This window comes from Mastomys coucha, unplaced genomic scaffold, assembly GCF_008632895.1.
Source record: "Mastomys coucha isolate ucsf_1 unplaced genomic scaffold, UCSF_Mcou_1 pScaffold2, whole genome shotgun sequence".
NCBI classification, from domain to species: Eukaryota; Metazoa; Chordata; class Mammalia; order Rodentia; family Muridae; genus Mastomys; species Mastomys coucha.
Window position 1 is genome coordinate 23,316,772 of NW_022196902.1, and position 22,451 is coordinate 23,339,222.

General features: G+C 40.3%; 1 protein-coding gene across 5 annotated transcripts in view; it reads right to left on the reverse strand.

Moving 5' to 3' along the window:
* Trmt11 (tRNA methyltransferase 11 homolog) overlaps positions 1–22,451 on the reverse strand; it is a 59,599-nt gene that overhangs the window by 34,560 nt on the left and 2,588 nt on the right. For 2 of the 5 annotated variants that reach the window (XM_031380706.1, XM_031380707.1), the window contains exons 2-7: positions 20,507–20,572; positions 16,332–16,405; positions 10,008–10,089; positions 9,827–9,919; positions 9,378–9,512; positions 6,565–6,721 (exon numbers count right to left, since the gene is read on the reverse strand). In XM_031380706.1, the coding sequence (XP_031236566.1) occupies positions 6,565–6,721; positions 9,378–9,512; positions 9,827–9,919; positions 10,008–10,089; positions 16,332–16,405; positions 20,507–20,572 (607 nt within the window). Of the gene's footprint in view, positions 1–6,564; positions 6,722–9,377; positions 9,513–9,710; positions 9,804–9,826; positions 9,920–10,007; positions 10,090–15,826; positions 15,846–16,331; positions 16,406–20,506; positions 20,573–22,451 lie in introns of those variants that run through there. The other 3 variants (XM_031380709.1, XM_031380708.1, XM_031380710.1) reach the window with 3 other exon arrangements.

Below are 22,451 nucleotides of genomic sequence, written 5' to 3' on the forward strand. Positions count from 1 at the left end.
CCTACTACAAAAGTCTATACTCAACAAAACTGAAAAACCTGGGTGAAATGGATCATTTTCTAGACAGATACCAGATACCTGAGTTAAATCAGGATCAGATAAACCATCTAAATAGCCCCATAACCCCTAAAGAAATAGAAGCAGTCATAAAAATCTCCCAACCAAGAAAAGCCCAGGGCCAGATGGTTTTAGTGCATAATTCTATCAGACCTTCAAAGATCTAATAGCAATAGTCCTCAAAGTCTTCCATAGAACAGAAACAGAAGAGCACTACCCAGTTCTTTCTATGAAGCCACAGTTACACTGATACCTAAAGCACAAAAAGACCCAAGAAAGAAAGAGAACTACAGACCAATTTCCCTTATGAATATCGATGCAAAAACACTCAATAAAATTCTGGAAAACCAGGCTGGCAAGATGGCTCAGCAGGTAAGAGAACTGACTGCTCTTCTTAAGGTCCTCAGTTCAAATCCCAGCAACCACATAGTGGCTTACAACCACCTGTAATGAGATCTGACACCCTCTTCTGGTGTGTCTGAAGTCAGCCACAGCGTACTTATGTATAATAATAAATAAATCTTTGGGCTGGAGCAAGCAAGGACTGAGTGAGCGAAGTTGACATGAGCGAGCAGAGGTCCTAAAAAAAAATTTCAGTTCCCAACAACCACATGAATAAATCTTTAAAAATAATTCTCACAAACTGAATCTAAGAACACATCAAAATGATTATCCATCATGATTAAATAGGCTTCATCCCAGGGATGGAGAAATGGTTCAACATACAGAAATCCATCAATGTAATCTACTATATAAACAAACTCAAAGGAAAAAAAACACATGATCATCTTATTAGATGCTGAGAAAGCATTTGACAAAATAAAACACCCATTCATGTTAAAAGTACTGGAGAACAGGAATTCAAGGTACACATGTAAATATAATAAAAGCAATATACAGCAAATAGTAGCCAACATCAAACTAAATGGAGTGAATCTCAAAGCAATCTCGTTAAAATCAAGGACTAGACAAGGCTGTCTACTCTCTCCTTACCTATTCAATATAGTTTTTGAAGTTCTAGCCAGAGCAATTAAACAACAAAAAAAGATCAAAGGGATACAAATTGGAAGGGAGGAAGTCAAGATATCACTATTTGCACATGATATGATAGCATACATAAGCAACCCCAAAATTTCTTCCAGAGAGCTTTTACAGCTACTAAACAACTTCATCAAAGTGGCTGGATATAAAATTAACTCAAACAAATCAGTGGCCTTCCTCTATTCACAGGATAAAAGGGCTGAGAAAGAAATTAGGGAAACAACACCCTTCACAACAGTCACAAATAATAGAAAATATCTTGGTGTGACTCTAACTAAGCAAGTAAAAGATCTGTATGACAAGAACTTCAAATCCCTGAAAAAAGAAATCGAAGATCTCAGAAGATGGAAAGATCTCCCATGCTCATGAATTGGCAGGATTAATATAGTAAAAATTGCCATCTTACCGAAGGCAATCTACAGATTTAATCCAATCCCCATCAAAATTCCAACTCAATTCTGCATAGAGTTAGAAAGAGCAATTCTCAAATTCACCTGGAATAAAAAACAAAAAAACAAACAAACAAACAAACAAAAAACCCAAGGAGAGCAAGACCTACTCTCAACAATAAAACAACTTCTGGAGAATCACCATTCCTGACCCCAAGCTATACTACAGAGCAATTTTGATGAAAACTGCATGGCATTGGTACAGAAACAGGCAAGTAGATCAATGGAATAGAATTGAAGACCCAGAAATGAACCCGCACACCTTTGATCTTTGGGAAAGAAGCTAAAACCATCCAGTGGAAAGAGAGCATTTTCAACAAATGGTGCTGGTTCAACTGGCAGTCTGCACGTAGAAGAATGCAAATTGATCCATTCTTATCTCCTTGCACAGAGCTCAAGTCCAAGTGGATCAAGGACCTGTACATAAACCCAGACATACTGAATCTACTAGAAGAGAATTGAGGGGGGTTGGGGAGACAGGACAATTGTAGGAGGTGGAAGGAGAGATAAAGGTAGGGAGAATGGAGAGAGAGGAAATAAGGGTGGCAGTATCAGATTCTGGAGATGTTATAGAGGTACAGAGGGCCAGGAAATCAAACAAAAGTAGATAGCAGGGGGGAAGAGGAACAGGGGATGGGCACCGGAGGATCGCAGACGCTAGAGAAATGTGAGGCTCCCAGGACCCAACAGGATTGACTTTAGCAGCAATGTTCAGAGAAGGGAGACAGCCTGTGGAGCCCACCTCCAGTATACAGGCACAGCCCCTGGCTGAGGGATGGGGCCACCCATCCACCTCAAAGTTTTTTAACACAGAAATGTTCCTGACCAAAGGAAGAACAGAGACAAAAAATGGAACAGAAACTGAAGGAAGGGTCAACAAGGGACGGCCCCACCTGGGGTTACATCATGTCTGCAGGCACCAGACTCAACACTGATGCCATGGTCAAGAGGCTCTTGATTCTTGACGAAAGGAACCTGGTGTGGCGGTTCCTTGGGAGGTCTAGCCAGCAACCGACCAATGCAGATGCAGATGTTTGGAGCCAACCATTAGACTGAACCCAGGGGACCTGGTAGGGAAGCTGGCAGAAGGAGTAGAGGAGCAGAGGGCGATTGCAACCCCATTGGAAGATCAACATAGGCTGGTTTGACTACCCAGTTCTCCTAAAGTCTAGACCACCAACCAAGGAGTGTACCTCGAGGGATCCATGGCTCCAGATCCACATGTAGCAGAGGATGGCCTTGCCTGACAGCAATGGGAGGGGAGGGCCTTGGTCCTGGGTAGGTTTGATGCCCCAGAGTAGGGGGATCATGAAGTGGTGGCATGGGAGAGTGTGGGTGGGTGGGTGGGTGAGCATTCTCATACAGGCAAAGAGGAGGGGGGAAGGCAGATATGGGATCAGGGCTGGGGAAGGGGGTAACCAGGAAGTGGTATATCATTTGAGATATAAACTAATGGAAGGATTAATTTAAAAAGAAAAGACCCAGGAGAAAAAAAGTCTATTCAAAATATGATATATGATGGCCCTTTAAAAAAAAAGCTGGGACTTGACTTATAATCAGATATAAATTAACACTATCTTTAGATACCATTTTCAACCAGCAAATCAGGAAAATTTCAAAAGCTTGGCAATATATTCTTAGGAGTAAAACTGCAGGAATGCAAGAATTCTCTTAGATGGTTGCAGAAAGCCAAGACTGAATAATAGAGAAGAAACTTATTTAGCAGCATCTAGCAACACCACAGATTCCCTTTAACCTAACAATCCTGCTTCCAGGAATGTACAACAGGACTCTATCTTCAAAATTACAATGGAGCACTGTAAACATTATTTTTAAGTATAAAATATCAAAAACTATCAGTACCTATGTATAAGAGATTATTTAAACAAACCATGTAATATATTTATGGTTTAAAACTACACAAGAGATTTAAGATGGGCTAGAATGTAGCTCAGTAACAGAGTGGCTTCTATTATCTCCAGCACCAAAAATAACAAGAGAATAAAAAAGTCTTGAAAACAGGAAGAGATTTCTAAGAAATACAGTTAAGTGGGGAAATACACACACAGAGCAAGAAACAACATACAGATTATCAAACATTTTATATAAAAGAGTATGAGTAAGAAATTGTGCCCATAGAAGCACATCACTAGAAAAATCAATGAGAAAACAAGGCTGGTCAGCAAAATAAGGGACAGAAAGAAAAGCACACTATTGTGTAGCTGACTCCTGGATGGGAGTTTATCTTCTGCATATGTAAAACTAACACAATTAAACAGAAGTAATGGCAGGGAAAAGAAATCTAAAACTGAGAGGAAACTACAACAAATGAAACCCCGTGAGTTTCAAATGGAGAAAAGCAAGCACAGGGTATCTTTTTATTCTTCCTTAAGCAGGACAGAATGAAAGTATGTCTTACATTATTTATGGTAGGTGTGGTGGTTTGAATGACAATGTCCCCCACAGACTCAGATATTTGAACATTAGGTTCCCGGTTGGTGCTGTTTGGTGAAAGTTTGGTGGTACCCTGTCCTTGAGTAGTATGTCACTGGGTGCAGGCTTTGGGAGCAAAAGGTCTTGCAAATTCCAGTTTGATCCTTCTGCTTGGTGCTTGAGGTAAAAGATGTGAACTCAGCATCCTTGTTCCTGCCACTTGCTGCCACGCCTCCCCAAATTGATAGATTCCTAGCCTCTAAAACAGTAAATTCAAATATCCTATCCCTCTGTGAGCTGCCTTGGCCATGGTGTTTTAACACAGCAACAGAAAGCTAATAGAACAGGATTCTATTCCTCCAAGCGGCATGCGTAAGGCAATCTTGACTATTTTAAATAATTAAAGAATTGAACAAAAGAGCAAATGTGCTGACCATAAGAACCAGGATTCTGAATGAGAAAGGAATGCATAACAAAGATGGAACAAATAGGAAATAAATCTGTGATACTCAAGAGAAATAGCTGCTACACATAAAAAACCATGATTTCTGATAAGTCTGTCTGTAGGTTTATCAAGTGTATACACACAGGAGTATATGCCTGTGCATTTCCATTTGCTCGCACATACATATTATGTGTATACACATGTGAATTTCCTTTCTTACCCTTGGAAGAGCTTTGGACCCCTGATCTTGGTTCCTGATACTATCTCCCCACTAAAAGAAACAAGGGTTAACATGAGAAATGACCGGAGCCAGGACTTTGGGACATAAAAGATAAGCTAGAAACTTAAAAAGTTCTTTAAAAAAAAAAAAAAAAGGCTAGGTCACAAAAACAGATTCAATGTGGAAGTAGGCTAACGTGAATAAAGAAGTAATTAAAGAATAACAGGACATAAAAATCACCAGAGGAAATAGTTCATGATAATAATAAGTAAAATTAACAACAGGAAGTAAAGAAAGGTTTCTTGTTTACAAAATAATGAATGTAGACCAGTAATAGAGGTCCTGGAGTAGAAAAATCATACAAGGAAAAACTGTTTCAAAAAAGAATCTAGTTGGTGGATACTAACTCTGACTTGTCAAGAGGAAACATCTGGATAATTTACTAGCTCCTAATGTCCCTGCCTACAGTGCTTTACATTAACTGCAAGAATAGAAAATAAAACAGTCACCATCACACAACGGAAAATCAAATCATAATACCATGCTGATAAAAATTAGTATTACACTGACAGACAGAGAAGCAGGCTCTGTAAGCCTTGAGAAGGACACATCTCTAGCGATATAGTCAAGCTACAAATGCATAGCCCATACCAATAATGAGAAAGATTCAAGCAACTCAAACAAAAACTAACTATTCTATACTTAAACAATTTAATAGTGTTCTAAACAAAGATAACGTTAACAGTAAAATACATCCAACCACAGAATATAAGTATATAGATGCTATATATATACATATGTATATATGTAAAATCCTTATTCTTAAGACAAGTATACTAAAAAAAGGGAAATATATATATATGAGAGAAGAATGTAATAAGTATAACCTTCAAATGATTAAAGAAAACATATAAATAAAATAGAATGATAAAGGAAGCCAAATGTGAACAAAGCTTATGCTGAGATTGGATATGTTGATATTCATAACTTTTAAAGAAATGATGTTAGTTCCAATAACAAGTTAAAATGTGTTTAGATAAACGAAGATAGGAAAGACCAAACAAGTAGGCTGAGGGTAAGATGCATGGAGACACAGCAGAAAGCTCACTTAGTTCAAGACAAATTCCAAAAGATTCCTTGCACTAGCTGGGAATTCTGGACCTGATACTATTTCTTCCTGATCACATTTGATCACACTCATGAAGTTAATTTGGGTGCAAGCGGCAGTCAGTAAAGCCTGAGAAAGATAGCTCTACAGAAACAAAGAAGACATGAACTGTGGAGTCAGACTGCTGGAGTCACTCCTTGCACAGTCGCTGCCTCAGAAAACCTTTTACAGTATCTTCATGCTAGCTGTCATCAGAGTACAGCGCACACATGGTACTTCATATATTTACTCAACATTGCTCCTTAGACTGACAGCTACAGAGTCACTAACCAAACAAAAATAACGGGGTTAGTCAGATGAAAATTAAAAAAAGTAATGCCTGCCCAAGGGCTACATCAAGCAAGAAAGCACTCTGAGGCAAGAACAACATCAGAATCAGATGAAATCAACTTGGAATTTCAGGCTTTCCACAAACTTAATTAGGGGAGCCTCCCAGGGAAGTTACAAAGAGTGGTATCCTGTCAGCAGGCAGGCTCTAGTCAGCTATGTAGTCACCCTCAGAATCATACTTAAACACTCCCACAAACAGAATCAAATGTATGAGAGACTGTAAGACATCTGTGAAAAATAAGACCAATGCTCCCTCCAGTGGCTAAATTGGAATGAAACCTACAAAATCCTAGTCACATGCACCAAGTGACAAAGTGTTTTAAGTATATTACAAGAAAAGATTGTCACTTCACTCTTTTGTCCCTCACTACTATAAATAAGCAACATCTATGCATTAGTGTAACCAATGGATTTATAATACCTGTTCCAACAAAGGGGTCAAAGACAAGATCATTTTCTTTCACTTTTGCATGGTTGGTCATGATGAATGATAAACCAGCATCCATACTTGTATTTCCAATAAAATGTCTCTTTTTGACACTGTATGATTCAATTAGCTCTCTTTGTCCATCTGCAATCTAGATCAGAGGTATTTGTCAAGTTAGTCTAGCTATACGGAGCAGACTCAAGATAATTATTCACAATAAAATTACAGCACCTTGCTAACAAGAACACTTCTTTCCCCTTATTGCTATTCTAAACTTAATCAAGTAAAAAAAAAAAATTCAAAGGGGACTTCAGTGGTGGTGCACGCCTTTAATCCCAGCACTTGGGAGGCAGAGGCAGGTGGATTTCTGAGTTCAAGGCCAGCCTGGTCTACAGAGTGAGTTCCAGGACAACCAGGGAAACCCTGTCTTGGAAAAACAGCAACAACAACAACAACAACAAAACAATAAATAAATAGATAAATAATTAAAAAATAAAAATAAAATTAAATTAAAAAAAAAATCAAAGGTGGTGGAATATGTTTTTGGTATATGACCAGGAGTGGTATAGCTGGGTCTGCAGGTAGAACTCCCGGTTTTCTAAAAACCGGCAAACTGATTTCCAGAGTGGTTGTACAAGTTTGCACTACAACCAGAAACAGTGGAGTGTTCCTCCTTGATCCACATTCTTTTTATTTTATTTTTTTATTGGATATTTTAATTATTTACATTTCAAATGTTATCACCTTTCCCAGGTTCCCCTCTGGAAACACCCTATCCCATCCTCCATCTCTATGCATCTATGATTGTGCTCCCCCACCCACCCACCTACTCCGGCCTCCCTGCCCTGGCATTCCCCTACACTAGGGCATCGAGCTTTTCCAGGACCAAAGGCCTCTCCTCCCACTGATGTCCAACAAGGCCATCCTCTGCTACATTAGAAGCTGGAGCCATGGGTCCCTCCATGTGTACTCTTTGGTTGGTGGTTTAGTCCCTGGGAGCTCTGGGGGATCTGGTTGGTTGATATTGTTGTTCATCCTATGGGTTGCAAACGCTTCAGCTTCTTCAGTCCTTTCTCTTACTCATGGAGATTGGGGACCCTGTGCACAGTCCAATGGTTGACTGCGAACATCTGCTTCTGTATTTGTCAGGCTCTAGCGGAGCCTCTCAAGAGACAGCTATACCAGGCTCCTGTCAGCAAGCACTTCTTGGCATACACAATAGTGTCTGGGTTTGGTGACTGTATATGGGATCTATTCCCCAGGTGGGGCAGTCTCTGGCATTTCCTTCAGTCTCTGCTCCACACTTTGTCTCCATATTTCCTCCAATGAGTATTTTGTTCCCCCTTCTAAGAAGTACTGAAGCATCCACACTTTGGTCTTCCTTCTTCTTGAGCTTAATGTGGTCTGTGAATTGTATCTTGAGTATTCTGAGCTTTTGGGCTACCATCCAATTACCAGTGAGTGCATACCATGTGTGTTCTTTTGTGACTGGGTTACCTCACTTAGGATGATATTTTCTAGTTCCATCCATTTGCCTAAGAATTTCATTAAGTAATTGTTTTTAGTAGCTGAATAGTACTCCATAGCTTTCTTCTATATGTAGACCACCACTTGAACCAACACCTTTTGTTGAAAATGCTGTCTTTTTTCCACTGGATGGTTTTAGCTCCTTTGTCAAATATCAAGTGACCATAGGTGTGTGGGTTCATTTCTGGGTCTTTAATTCTGTTCCACTGATCTGCCTGCCTGTCTCTGTACCAATACCATGCAGTTTTTATCACTATTGTTCTGTAGTACAGCTTGAGGTCAGGGATGGTTATCCCCCAGTGCTTTTACTGCTGAGAACAGTTTTCACTATCCTGGGTTTTTTGTTATTCCAAATGAATTTGAGAATTGCTCTCTCTAACTCTAAGAAAAATTGAGTTGGAATTTTGATGGGGATTACACTGAATCTGTAAATTGCTTTCAGCTTTGCTCCACATTCTTGACAGCATGTGCTATCACTTGGATTTTTGATCTTAGCCATTCTGACCAGTATAAGACAGAATCTCACAGTTGTTTTGATTTGCCTTTCCCTGATGACTAAGGACTTTGGATATTTCTATAAATGCTTCTTGACCATTCAATATTCCTCTGTTGAGAATTCTGTTTTGCTCTGTGCCATTTTTTTTAATTGGATTATATTCAGATCACTAAAATCAAATCTTTTCACTTTTCAAATTCAGTAGGACTCAAATTTAAATATAATTATTCTAAGGAGTGGTCTTGAGTATTCTCATTCTTGTCTTTCAAGTATTCTTGTCTTTCAAGACAAGACATAATAACACGGGTCTTGGCTCCCGTCCACCTATTCCAGCCTCAAAGAAGTGAACAGAACACGTCCATGATTTCTTCTCAGAAAGGAAGACTCAGATTTGAGATCTCCACATATTACCAAACAGGTCCAGCCCTTTGCCTTCTCCCTGACATCCTGGGAAAGCTTGTTTTTCATCATCAGGTAACCCCTTGAACTAGGTCTCCTAACAGGCTCTTTGTGTTTCACAGGAATCTCTACAAAATACAGACCATAAGTACATACATTTTGGCAACTTTAATCCATACAGCAGTTCTGACTCTCAATTTGTTTCAAATTTTTACACATAAAAAACAAGCAGCACGGCATTTTGCTGTATTTGCTTCATGCCTCATGAATGCTTGACTAGTGTTCCTGACTGACCTGCACCCCACATTTACCTTAAAGAAACAAAACAAACAAACAAAAAAGCAAACAAGAAATGAAGTAAGATAGGTAGAAAGAACTTACTTACCCATCTGCCAAAATAAATATTATGTGGATTCTCAGGGATACAGTTTGGGTCCAAACCATAGTCCTCCAAAATGGAGAATACATGCTGTGGTTTCTTTAAGTTAACTTTTCCTTGAAATGGCAGAAATTCAAGTGCCTAAAAAAAAAAACCAAAAAATAAAAAAGTAATTCTAATGTACTATAAAAATTTACAAAAAGAATCCTAGAAAATAGTGCTTATCTACTAATATACATTGAGTGAGTCTATACCTGGTGTCAGAATGAAACAAGATACATATACACACACACACACAAAACATGGAAACTACTTAACAAATATTATATGTTCACATACATCAAGAGCTAGGGCGCACTGACTGCAGGCTCTGGGTCAGCTCATCTCACACTTTCACATACATCAAGAGCTAGGACATACTGACTGCAGGATCTGGGTCAGCCAGTACCACTTACATCTATTCGTTTCACTTTTTCTTCTTGAGTTAATGTTTTATTAAACGTGTGAATCTTTATTTTATATGTCGAGTCTGAATGCAGAAATGGAACCTAAAATAGAAGCAGAATCGTTTTTTAAGCTTAGGAATTGTACCAAATGTTCACACTTGCCTATGTAAAATCACATTTCACTACGCACCATCTTCTCCACAGGGTAACTTTTAAGAGAAGTATACAGCTCCTCAGGAGATTTTCCATGACCCCATAGTTCAAATATAGACCTAGGAAATAAATGATTGGTACTAACCTCAGTAAAGAACTTCGTTCAGACAGCAATACAGAATAGTTATCTCACTAGTTCTTTATGCTTAACACAATAAAAGGGCCACTGACTAGGCTTCCGAATCTATTTGTGAGAAATATGTACACTGGAAACACATAACAATATAACCCCAAACACAAAGAAGTAGAACTTACATGGAAGGAGGGAAATTCAACACTGTTAGGGTACTTCCAAGTTTTCATCACTTATACACTTACAGAAATGTAGAAATAAATGTACATATAGTTGAGGGGGGCTAGAGATTGACCCAGAGTCTCGTGTGTGCTAATAAGCAAACTATCTACCACTGAGCTATATCTCACGCCTAATATATTATACTAGGTCAAACCATGCAATAAAATCACTTTTTTTTAAAGGAAAGCTGCAGAAAGTCATTTTTTCTTAATGTTTTCCCTATTATAAAGAGAGAGGGGATGCAAATACAAACCTTACTATTAGTATTTAGCTATTATTTAGTAAAACTGATTAAGTTACTGAAAATGTTGAGCTCTAACAAAGTCAAACAGGATTTACTATATGTTTTACATTTTGTGGTATGTTCAAAATATTCCATACTGAAGGAGCTGTAGAGACTGCTCAGTGGATAAGAGGGCAATTTGGTTCCCTGCACCCACATCAGGCATCTTTTTTCAAAAAATTTTTTTATTAGATATTTTCTTTATTTACATGTCATATGACTTCTCCTTTCCCAGTTTCCCCTCCAAAAACAAAACAAAACAAAACCAAAAAACAAACCCCTGTTGCCTCCCCCCTCCCCCTGCTTGCCACTCCACCCTCTCCCACTTTCTGGCCCTGGCATTCCCCTACACTGGGGCACAGAATCTTCACAGGGCCGAGGTCCTCTCCTCCCATTGATGATCGACTTTGCAATCCTCTACTATACATGTTCCAGAGCAATCAGTCTCACCATGTGTACTCCTTGGATGGTGGTTTAGTCCCTGGGGGCTCTGAGGGTACTAGTTAGTTCATATTGTTGTTCGTCCTAAGGGGCTGCAAACCCCTCAGCTCCTTGCGTCCTTTCTCTAGCTCCTTCATTGGGGACCCTGTACTCAGTCCAATGGATGGCTATGAGCCTCTACTTCTGTATTAGTCAGGTACTGTCAGAGACTCTCAGGAGACAGCTGTATCAGGCTAGATTGTCCTTCCTTCAGTCTCTGCTCCATAGTTAATCTCTGCAACTCTTTCCGTGGGTATTTTGTTCCCCCTTTTAAAAAGGAATGAAATGTCCACATTTTGGTCTTCCTTCTTCTTGAGTTCCTTGTGGTTTGTGGGTTGTTCTTCATGTATTCTGAACTTCTGGGCTAATAACCACTTATCAGAGAATCAAAAGAACGTGTGTTCTTTTGTGATTGGGTTACCTCACTCAGGATGATATTCTCCAGATCCATCCATTTCCCTAAGAATTTCATAAATTCATTGTTTTTAATAGCTGAGTAGTACTCCATTGTGTAGATGTACCACAATTTCTGTATCCATTCCTCTGTTGAGGGACATCTGGGTTGTTTCCAGTTTCTGGCTATTACACATAAGGCTGCTATGAACAAGGTGAAGCATGTGTCCTTATTACATGTTGGAACATCTTCTGGGTATATGCCCAGGAGTGGTATAGCTGGGTCCTCCGGTAGAACTATGTCCAATTTCCGGAGGAACCGCTAAATTGATTTCCAGAGTGGTTGTACCAGATTGCAATCCCACCAGCAATGAAGGAGTGTTCCTTTCTCCACAACCTCTCCACCATCTGCTGTCACCTGAGTTTTTTATCCTAGCCAATCTGACTGGTGTGAGGTGGAATTTCAGAGTTGTTTTGATTTGCATTTCCCTGATGACTAAGGATGTTGAAGATTTCTTTAGGTGCTTCTCAGCCATTTGGTATTCCTCAGTTGAGAATTCTTTGTTTAGCTCTGTACCCCATTTTTAATAGGGTTATTTGGTTCTCTGGAGTCTAACTTCTTGAGCTCTTTGTATACACTGGATATTAGCCCTCTATTAGATATAGGATTGGTAAAGATCTTTCCCAATTCGTTGGTTGATCAGGCATCTTATAACCACCAGTAGCTATAGTTCCATGGGATCAAACTCTGTCTTTTGGTCTCTGAATGCATCTGCACACATGTACACATGTTGATATCCAAGCACACAGATATACGAATAAAATAAAAATGTTTTTAAAATGCATACTAAAACTATTTTAAATTAATTTTAATCCCCTACTTCTAGAATTTAAATATCTTAAGTAGCTGAGATCTTAAAGAGATTAGGTAAAGCAGAAATGTTGCATACAGAAGGAGCAGTTTCTCCAGCTCTTTTGTCTTCATCTTTTTCTGTTGTTTCCATTTTCTAGTGCTTATTGTTAAATAAAAAATGATTGTTGCTTCCAGTTTCTGTCTGCGCCCCAGAGCTGACCCTGTGCCACAGCTCTCCATAGCCAAATTCCACTGGGAGACATTTGGTCTCCCAGGAGTGCCAACACACCTGTGAGCACAGGTAAGACCACCACTTCTGCTCAGAGGGACCTGCCCGGAATCCTCAGGACACAGGAACCAAGGAACAGCCTGGAACAGGATCTTTTTGGTTTCCATCTTCTTCCCTGAGATGACACTGTGCCATAGCTCTCAATACCAAAATTCTGACCTGAGAGAGCTGTTCTTCCAGGAGTGCTGACACAAAGGCTTACCGGAGGGAAAAGCCACAGCCAGAGACCAGCTAATACCACAGATAAGCAGATGGCTAGAGGCGAAGGTGTGAACATAAGCAACAGAAACCAAGGCGACTACCTGGCATCATCAGAATCCAGTTCACCCACCACAGCAAGCCCTGGATATCCCAACACACCAGAAAAGCAAGACTCTGATTTAAAATCACACCTCATGATGATGATAGAGGACTTTAAGAAGGACATAAATAACTCCCTTAAAGAAATACAGGAGGACACAGATAAACAGGTAGAAGCCCTTAAAGAGGAAACACAAAAATCCCTTAAAGAATTACAGGAAAACACAACCAGACAGGTGAAGGAATTGAACAAAACCATCAAAAGGATCTAAAAATGGAGATAGAAACAATAAAGAAATCACAAATGGAGACAACCCTAGAGATAGGAAACCTAGGAAAGAGATCAGGAGTCGTAGACTCAAGCATCACCAACAGAATACAAGAGATAGAAGAGAATCTCAGGTGCAGAAGAGACCATAGAAAACATTGACACAACAGTCAAAGAAAATACAAAATACAAAAAAGCTCCTAACCCAAAACATCCAGGAAATCCAGGATGCAATGAGAAGACCAAACTTAAGGATAATAGGTTTAGAAGAGAGTGAAGACTCCCAACTTAAAGGGCCAGTAAATATCTTCAAAAAAATTATAGAAGAAAACTTCCCTAACCTAAAGAAAGAGCTGCCTATAAACATCAAGAAGCCTATAGAACTCCAAGTAGAGTGGACCAGAAAAGAAATTCCACCATCACATAATTGTCAGAACACCAAATGCATTAAATAAAGAAAGAATATTAAAAACAGTAAGGGAAAAAGGTCAAGTAACATATAAAGGTAGACCTATCAGAATTACACCAGACTTCTCAACAGAGAATATGAAAGTTAGAAGATCCTGGGCAGATGTCACACAGACCCTAAGAGAACACAAATGCCAGCCCAGGCTACTATACCCAGCAAAACTCTCAATTTCCATAGATGGAGAAACCAAGATTTTCCATCACAAAACCAGATTTACATAGTATCCACAAACCCAGCCCTACAAAGAACAATAGATGGAAAACTTCAACACAAGGAGGGAAAGTAGACCCTAGAAAAAGCAAGAAAGTAATCTTCTTTCAACAAACCCAAAAGATGATAGCCCAACATCCTTACTCATCAGGGAAATGCAAATCAAAACAACCCTGAGATTCCACCTCACACCTGTCAGAATGGCTAAGATAAAAACTCAGGTGACAGCAGATGCTGGAGAGGTTGTGGAGAAAGAAGAACACTCCTTCATTGCTGGTGGGATTGCAAGCTGGTACAACCACTCTGGAAATCAATCTGGCAGTTCCTCAGAAAATTGGACATAATACTACCTCAGCAATACCACTCCTGGGCATATACCCAAAAGATGCTCCAACATGTAATGACACATGCTCGACTATGTTCATAGCAGCCACATTTATAATAGCCAGAAGCTGGAAAGAACTACAGAGGAATGGATACAGACATTTACACAATGGAGTACTACTCAGCTATTACAAACAGTGACTTCATGAAATTTGCAGGAAAATATCTAGAAAATATTAGATATTGAAAATACCTCACTCAATTACCTGAGTGAGGTAACTCAGTCACAAAAAAACACACATGGAATGTACTCACTGATAGGTGAATATTAGGCAAAGAGCATGGAATACCCACAATACAACTCACGGACCACATGAAGCTCAAGAGGAAGGAAGACCAAAGAGTGGATGCTTCAGTCCTACTTAGAAGGAGGAACAATATAAACAAGGGAAGGAGAAGGTGGGAGGGACTTGGGAGGAAGAGAGGAGAGGGAGGGACGAAATAGGGGAAGAACCAGATATGGGAGGAGATGTACAGAGGGTCAGGAAATTGAACAGAGGTGTGTAGCAATGGGAGATGGGAAACGGGGGATAGCAACCAGAAAGTCCCAGATGCCAGGAAAGCAAGAGCCTCCCAGGACCCCACAGGGATGACATTATCTGAAATACCCCACAAAGGAAGGAAGGGAGGGAGAACCTGTCGAGACCATATCCAGAGGTTAGGCATGGCCCCCGGTTAAGGGATGGGGCCACCCACCCATCTCCAAAATTTTAACCCAGAATTGCTTCTGTCTAAAGGAAATACAGGGACAAAAAGTGGAACAGAGACTGAAGGAAAGGCCATGCAGAGAACTGCTTGCTGACAGGAGCCTAACACAGCTGTCTCCTGAGAGGCTCTGCCAGATCCTGACCAATACAGATGTGGATGCTCGCAGCCAACAATTAGACTCAGCACAGGGACTCCAATGGAGGAGTTAAGGGAAGGACTGAAGGAGCTAAAGGGGCCTTATCTGGCATTAGTAGGAGGGGAGACCCTTGATCCTGTGAAGGCTTGATGCCCCAGTGCAGAGGAATGCTAGAGAGGTAAGGCGGGAGTGGGTGGGTGGGTGGGTGAGCACCCTCATAGAAGCAGGGTAGGGGGGAATGGGATAGGTTTACAGAGGGGAACTGGGAAAGGGGATAACATTTGAAATGTAAGCAAATAAAATATCTAATTTAAAAAAAATTACTGTTAAATATATATTATTGTTATATAATAACAAGTTCATTAACAAGCTGTGGTTTAAGGAATTTGATTTAGAATTGAGCATACTTCTCAACAGGACAAAGTTAGATAAATATAAAGGTCACAGTTCATACCATATTACAAACCATTGTTAACCATGATAAATATATATTTATTTTCATTGCATTATTAAAAGCAATATCTAAGGAAAAGAACAGTTTCAATAATCTGCCATTATATTCAGGAAAAAAGCAACTAAGTGTCAATCAAAATTAAAATTAAAGAAAATGGTTACAAGAGAGAATAGTAATAGTCTAGAAATAAGAATAAGCAACTAACAATTTATTCAAAAATATGTTTGTTAGAATTCATTTCTCTAACAGATATATTTCATGACAGTTTTGTCACCTTTAATTTATTAATCTGAGGGCTGGAGAGATGGCTTAGTGGTTAGAGAACTGACTGCTCTTCCTGAGGTCCTGAGTTCAATTCCCAGCAACCCATGGTGGTCACAACTATCTGTAATGAGAACAGATGCCTTCTTTGGTGTGTCTGAAGACAGCTACAGTGTACTCACATACATAAAATAAATAAATAATTCTTAAAAATATTTAACTAATCTGATTATTCAACTTAAAATCAAGAATGAGAACAGCAGGTTTAGATTTTCCACAACTTGCTTACCCTGAGTGTGGCACTCATTCTATGTCATTCAATACTAGCCTCCTGCTAGAGTTAGGACCCGCTTGGCACTTCTGCCACAGAAGGTAACTCTCTGTTCTCTCAGCATCACCCAGTAGTAAATCCAGGAAACGTCAAACTGATGCCCCTCTGCTACTTTCCACAGCAAGAAGCAGACCAGAGTGGTTGTGAGGCCTTGTGTATGCACTCTCACATAAAGAGTTTCACTTACTTGGCGCACACAGTCCGTTTCATTAAGTTTCTTGCAATATCTTCAGAGGGAATGTTAAGAATCCAAAACGGAGACTGAAAGAAAAAAAAATAGGCATGCAAATTACTGCTGCAATAGGTCTAATATGTTTTGATTCAAGGAGTCACCAAGAGAAACTTCTTTTTATCATGTAAAATAGTCAAATCTGATCTCTGTTCAAAATAAAATCACTCTAATAATAAAAAGATGTTATTTTGGTGGATAAGTTGTTAGGATAAGCCAGGCGGTGGTGGCGCACGCCTTTGATCCCAGCACTTGGGAGGCAGAGGCAGGCGGATTTCTGAGTTCGAGGCCAGCCTGGTCTACAGAGTGAGTTCCAGGACAGCCAGGGCTATACAGAGAAACCCTGTCTCAAAAAACAAAACAAACAAACAAACAAAACCAACCCAACAAACAAAAGAACACTTTTATAAACCACTCCATAAATGAAAAATACACTTTAAAGCTACTTAAGAGTAGTTTTCATACTGGCCTCACATTCCTTGTGTCACCTTCCATTTTCCCTTCCAAGTGTTGAAATTATAGGCTTATGAACAACAATGCAATTCAGTATTCCCCTACATGTGCATTTATAGTTAGACTAGAAAACCAACGCAGATAGACAGAGTGTATTGCTGGACTTTTTGTGACTCAACATCCCTTATAATATCTTTAACTACGTAATACACTGTGACTTATTTTTTTAAATTACTAAATCTCTCTTTCCCTTTCTCCCTTCTTTTGTTCTCTATATAGTTTGGATTTTTGTTACTTGACACACTTAGATGAGGAACTGCCTCTATCACACTGGCCTTTAGGCAAGTTGGCTGGACATTTTCCTGATAAATGATTGATAAGGAAGGGCCCTGCTGACTGGGAGCTGTGCCATCCCTTGGCAGGAGGTTGTGGGCATGTTAGAAAGCAAACTGTGCAAGTCAGTGAGTAGCACTCCTCCATGATCTCTGCTTAAGTGAGGCCTCCAGATTCCTACCCTGACTTCCCATCATCACAGACTGGGATCAGGTTGTATAAGCTAAATAAATCCTTTCCTCCACAAGTTATTTTTGGTCATGATGTTTATCACCTATCACCATAAGAGAAACCAAACTGTGACATACACCCCGCCCCACCCACTTAACGCCTCACTAATCTGCCCTGTCATAACTTCTCAAGTGATAAAAGATAGGGTTATGTTACTATGCCCAACCTGGTCTCTCATTTTTTGTATAGCTGTGGCCTGAGGTGTCCTGTGAATTAATGATGATGTAAAGTCATGGGGTAGATTCCTGTTATTAACTTGAATTATTTTATCATTTTATTTAATGTAAAAAGCAAACATTTCTCAATCCTCAGTCCCAGCAATAAAGAGGCTAGCCAGCTCCTTGAAAACAGCACCTTGCCAGAGCATGGCCAAGCACAGCAGTGCCCTGCCCTCAGCTCATCATGTTCACACCTTAGAGCCACTTTCTCCATTCCATCCTTCCTCTCAGTGACTGAGTCACTCTGGAACAAAGGCAGTGCAGCCACTGAGGGCTAGAGGGGCAGTGCAGCCACTGAGGGCTAGAGGGGCAGTGCAGCCACTAAGGGCTGGAGGGGCAGTGCAGCCACTGAGGGCTAGAGAGGCAGTGCAGCCACTAAGGGCTGGAGGGGCAGTGCAGCCACTGAGGGCTAGAGAGGCAGGGCAGCCACTGAGGGCTAGAGAGGCAGTGCAGCCACTAAGGGCTAGAGGGGCAGGGCAGCCACTGAGGGCTACAGAGGCAGTGCAGCCACTGAGGGCTAGAGGGGCAGTGCAGCCACTGAGGGCTACAGAGGCAGTGCAGCCACTGAGGGCTAGAGGGGCAGGGCAGCCACTGAGGGCTAGAGAGGCAGTGCAGCCACTGAGGGCTAGAGGGGCAGGGCAGCCACTGAGGGCTGGAGGGGCAGTGCAGCCACTGAGGGCTAGAGAGGCAGGGCAGCCACTGAGGGTTAGAGAGGCAGGGCAGCCACTGAGGGCTAGAGGGGCAGGGCAGCCACTGAGGGCTAGAGGGGCAGGGCAGCTACTGAGGGCTACAGAGGCAGTGCAGCCACTGAGGGCTAGAGGGGCAGTGCAGCCACTGAGGGCTACAGAGGCAGGGCAGCCACTGAGGGCTAGAGAGGCAGTGCAGCCACTGAGGGCTAGAGAGGCAGTGCAGCCACTGAGGTAAGCCTCACACCAAAAATTTGTGGCTACTATGTATGTTCTATAGTCTTTGTATAGTCTACATATGGTCATACATAGATATGGTCTGATACAAACTCACCCTACCTTAACTTCCTTACATCATCTGAGAGCACATTCACATGGACTTCAAAACTGCTGGATGATACTCATCTTTGATGCCACCATGCTGAGAGCGGAGTATCCCCAGTGACTAACATTTCTCATTTTGTTTTGTTTTTTTTAAAGTTTTGTTTTTTTAAAACTTCTGATTTTAGCCAGGCTGTGGTAGCTCATATCTTTAATCCCTGAATGTGGAGGCAGAGGCAGAGGCAGATTGATCTCTGTGAGTTTACAGAGTTTCTCTGTGGTCTACAGAGTAGTTCCAGGACAGCCAGGGCTACACAGAAACCATGTCTCAAAAAACAAACAAAAAATTTCTTGATTTTAAGATATTCAGATATTTAAATAATATATGATATTTAATATTATATCTAGTTGGGTTTTTTCCCATTCTTTCTGGCTGGGGGTGGGAGACGGTTAGTCTACAAAACCATGGCTATCCTGAAACTCACCATGTACACAAGGTTAGCCTTGAGCTTGGAGATCCTCCAGCCTTTGCCTCCCAGGTCCTAGGATTGAAGGCATGTGCTTCTGGTATGGTTTTAAGTGATAAAATAATGCAAATCTTAATTTTTATGAACCTATAGATGCCCTTTCTCTTGATCATGTCTTTATGCTCTGTGTACTTAACCCTAAACCCTTACCTTACTTAAAACTATTTAAAAATGTCAAGTGTTTCCACTATGTCTGTGTATATTATATAATTACATATATATTCCCATAATTCAGTATAATCTGGATAAAATAAATCTAGCTATTAACTTAAACTTTTACTTTAGCAGATACTCAAAAATTTGGATTAACTCTTTTTATCCAAATTATACAAAAGATAACAATCTCTAATAATAACAAGTACTGAAAGTTCTTAATTTCATTAGTATCTAAAATATCCTATAGTGCAATCAGCAGGGATTAATTAAACAATATTTGTATTTTACTAACTAAAAAGAGGATTATCATTACAGAAACTCTTCTGAAGTCCCATTTCTAACCATTCAAATATATGTAAGACAGATCATAGAGCACAAGGAGCTGTAAATATAGGAGGAACCAGAGACAATCTACTTGAATATATGTTCATTTTAGTAATTTTAAATGCATGTTCCTTCATCTGTTACCTCTACTCCGTTAGGCCAAACAGCGCTCTTAATTACTTAATTAAGCACAGAAACCTTTACAAGTCACACATAAATGTTGTAACAGATATAGGAGAAGTAAAGAAAGTACTTCTGATCCAGGTTATGATGATTTACAATTTTGATATAAATCCATGAGTTTCTTATTCCTTTCTCCTGAAGACAGCTGCCCTGCCTGTTTCTCAGTCTCATCTACAACAGACACTAGCAAGGAGCAGTCCTGGCTCCGAGACCTTAGAAAGAACATATGGCCCCTGTATGCACAACTGTGAGGCTTGGCCAACTAGGGCAACTGTGAGCAACAACTCAGGGAAGAAGCTGTGTCCACAGCGACCAAATGATGGATGAGAACTGTAATAACTGTCTCGGGCTAGCTTTAGCACCCTGCCCGTCTCTGTGTGGAAATTAACATACTGCACTAATAGATAAACACTTCTCCCCAAACAAAAGCTAAGATTGCCATCTAATAGCATCTCAGGCCTGTAGAAATGCTTCCTGCATCTTGCTAGAAACTACCTCTCTGATGTACAGTGGAACATATTTCAGCCTTACCTTAATTTATGACTTCCTTTGTTCTGTAAAACCAGGAAAACTGCTTCACTGGAACACGGAATTTGGGGTAACCTAAATTTGTATTCCCAAGTCATAACCATTCAAAATGACTCCAAAATAAACTACCTCCTATCCCCTTAAAAAAAAAAAAGAAAAAAAAATCACCTTACCTTTCCGTAAGTTTCCTGACTGTTAGTAAATTGACCTCCAAACAGTGCTAGTAAAGACTTTATTTCCTGTATTGAAAAACATAGAGAAATACATCTTGTTATGATTGAGGCAGAAATGTCCCCCAAGGGCTCATGGTTTTCAGGTCAGTGCTTAGCTTAAGTACTACTTTGAACACGGAGAGTACTTAGGAAGCCTTGGCTAAGTCCATCACTAAGAGGCAGGCTTCTAATTATTCCCACAGGATTCCAACATGCTCCATGTTTCTTGGTATGTAGACAGGCAGCTTCCTCCCTCAGTCCATGCCAGTCTACTACACCTCCAACTGCACTCTCCAAAGTCATGAGTCAAAACAAAGCTCTGCTCTGTCAGGTTACTTCTGACAAGTGACTAATGTGCATTTTAAACCCTTTAAACTCAGTCTGCTAAGAAAAGCAAGTCTAGTGGATATCTACTTGAGGCATACGGGTGCCAGCGTAAGGCAATTGTAACATAGAGTTCTGAGATTTGTATAGTCCTAACCATGGTTATTGGGTTATAGACCTAATCTCTGAGAAATTTTATACATAAGCTACAAAAGGATTTTATCAGAAACTGTTCTGTCCTGATTTAGGGAGGTAAAAAAAAAATTTACAGATGCTACAGATTAGTAAATAAAATAGTCAACTAATAAAAATAAAATGGATTATTAAACATGATTTGAATTTGTTTGAAAAAGAAATAATTAGCTAAGGAGCATAACTGTGAGTTTGAAATGTGTAACTACATGTTTAACCTTTCAGTATAGTACTAAAAGTAGAAAGAGCTAACACAGGTCTTGGTTGGTTTGGAGACTGTCATATAACCAAGGCTGCCTTTAACTTCTTGATTCACCTGCCTCCACTTCCCAAATGCAGGCATGTACTCCTACACCTGCTCAGAGTAAACATTTTAAATGCAACATGCATGTCATGAGGAAATTCGATCAAAGATCAAGCAATCTCTTTGTACTGATACACACAGACTGACTGTACAAATACCAAGGTATTTTTTGTCACACTGGCAAATTGTTTGCTGAAATAAGATACAGCAAGTGAATTCTACCCCTCCACATTGGCCCTATGAGGAGGTAACCTCAGAAGTTAAGTGCCCCTGCTGCTGGCTGCTGTCACTCTCCTGTCCTCCCTTCAAGGTCTTTACACCATGACTGAGGCCATCAGGAAAGAATGACACCATCACTAAGTTTCCTATTCCAAATCACAAACAATGAGAGACGTGAACAACAAATGCCACCTCTAGTTCTCTTTGGGTATGTTTCTTGTACTAGGTTATTGGTTTTAGGAAGAGTTGAGGGTGAATGATGAAAATAAATTGCATGGATATCATAGAATGAAAAGACATATAAGAGGTGTGGAGGGGTAAATTTAATCCCAGCATGAGGATGGATCATAAAACAGTGCAGACTGACAGAACATCAGTGAAGACAGCCCAAGGGTTCTTTTACAACACAGGTTTGAATAGGAGACATTATAAAACATGGAGTAAGATTACAATTTGATGTTTAGATCTTGTGCATACTACCATGCACTTTGACTCTGCAATTCTTTTTTTTTCTTCTTTTTGGTTTTTCGAGACAGGGTTTCTCTGTGTAGCCTGGCTGTCCGGGAACTCACTCAGTAGACCAGGCTGGCCTTGAACTCAGAAATCGCCTCTCAAGTGCTGGGATTAAAGGCATGCACCACCACCGCCCGGCAACTCTCCAATTCTTTACATGTATGTTATCATAGCTCCCAGATAGGGTAGGATATCTGTAGTAGAAATCAGCACAGTGTGACAATCAAGATGGGGGTGCCTGAAGCTCAGTCTCCTCCAGAGGCTCTTCCTAACTGCATCCCGTATGCTCCCTTCCTACGTTCTGACTGAGAGATGTCTACCCTACTCCTCCCCAGGCTCTTCCTAACTGCATCC